This window comes from Sinocyclocheilus rhinocerous, unplaced genomic scaffold, assembly GCF_001515625.1.
Source record: "Sinocyclocheilus rhinocerous isolate Xijiao unplaced genomic scaffold, SAMN03320098_v1.1 scaffold3529, whole genome shotgun sequence".
Lineage (NCBI taxonomy): Eukaryota > Metazoa > Chordata > Actinopteri > Cypriniformes > Cyprinidae > Sinocyclocheilus > Sinocyclocheilus rhinocerous.
Genome location: NW_015638987.1, coordinates 4,937 through 6,513, shown reverse-complemented (window position 1 = coordinate 6,513; position 1,577 = coordinate 4,937). Strand labels below are relative to the sequence as shown.

The 1,577-nt window shown below is 40.7% G+C and overlaps 1 protein-coding gene across 1 annotated transcript in view; it reads left to right on the top strand.

Annotated features, from left to right (window-relative positions):
• gpr180 (G protein-coupled receptor 180) overlaps positions 1–25 on the top strand; it is a 6,266-nt gene extending 6,241 nt beyond the window's left edge. The window contains exon 6 of the mRNA XM_016566381.1: positions 17–25. Within this exon, the coding sequence (XP_016421867.1) occupies positions 17–25 (9 nt within the window). The remainder of the gene's footprint in view (positions 1–16) is intronic.
• The last annotated feature ends 1,552 nt before the right edge of the window (positions 26–1,577 follow it).

Here is a 1,577-nt window from a genome sequence, read left to right as displayed (position 1 = left end):
ATGTGTTCACCCTCAGTTCATCTGAGATCAGTATGAGTTTGTTTCTTCATCAGGTTTGTAGAAATGCAGCACTGCATCAGTGTCTCAGCAGTGGATGCTCTGCAGTGAATGGGTGCCGTCAGAATGAGAGTCCAAACAGCTGATAAAAACATGTCTCTTGTCTCTTGAACAGCAGTGATGTAACAGCATCATAACTGAGATGATGACTGTATTTCCACACCGCTGGAGGAGTTATGCATGAATAACTGAGATTTCTGACGGGTGGATTCATTGCTCAGCGTTCTGTCTCGTGGGAGGCGACAGGGATCGGCTCTTATAAAGCTCCTCACACACACACACACACACACACACACACATCTGACGAGACGAGCATGAGTGAGAATCTGAGGAGCAGGAACTCTGTCAGCCGAGATCAGGGTGAGTCAAACTATATTCAATCTATATTCAGATTTTCAATTTCTGTGAATATTAGCACACTAGTAGATGTCTAGGATCATTTATGATAGACTAAACTACACCTTTCATTAGTTTCTGATCTGTGCTCTATAAGTTAGACTGACTTTTTCACAGAGTTTAGACTCTTGATTTTACTCTTCAGTTGTATTTCTGTTCATATCTTAGTGGATAAAATCACTAGTAAAGTTTGATTCATCACGGGTGACACTGACAGCTGAATGGTTAAATAAAGGTGCTTCACGGTGATGCCACAGAAGAACCTTTTTGTCTGAATGGTTCCATAAAGAATCTAAAAAACCTTTCGGTTTCACAAAAGCTTCTTTGTAGCGAAAGAAGGTTCTTCAGATTCTAAAAAGCTCAGAAAGAGATGGTTCTTTGACTGAATGGTTGTTTGTGGAACCAGAAATGGTTCTTCTATGGCATCGCTGTGAACAGCATCTTCAGATGATTTCTGCATGTTAGTGTGAGTTTAGAGTTGATCCGTCCAGCTCTTATATTCTCAGTGCAAACATCTGAACCAAAGCTCATGGAATCAGTGTTTCTGATCTGCTCTTCACTCATCAGATTGACCACGCCTGATCTTCATCTCTGATGAAATATGATTTGTCAGCGTGTGTCACAATGTAATTTATCTAATCGCGAAGAACTCTGGAATAAACCTGCTGGACTAGTTGTGTAGTGAAGTAACCGTGTGTTTCCAGCAGCTGTGATGAAGGTGGATCTGCAGTGTGTGAAGAACAACACCGATCATCACACTAATGAGATCACGGTGGAGCGGCTGATCATCCGCAGAGGACAAGCCTTCAGTCTGATCCTGAGCGCCGAGCGTTTAGATCACAACCACATCGAGATCACTGCGGAGACTGGTAACAAAAACACTCATTACAGTCACTGCACAAACATTTATTTGATCAAAAATATAGTCAAAAATGTGACATATTATTAGAATGTAAAACAGCTGTTTTCTATGTGAATACCTGTTAAACTGTAATGTATTTCTGTGATGCGCAGCTGTATTTTCAGCATCATTACTCCAGTCTTCAGTGTCACATGATCTTCAGAAATCATTCTAATATGCTGATTTGCTGCTCGAGAAACATTTCTGATTATTATCAATGTTG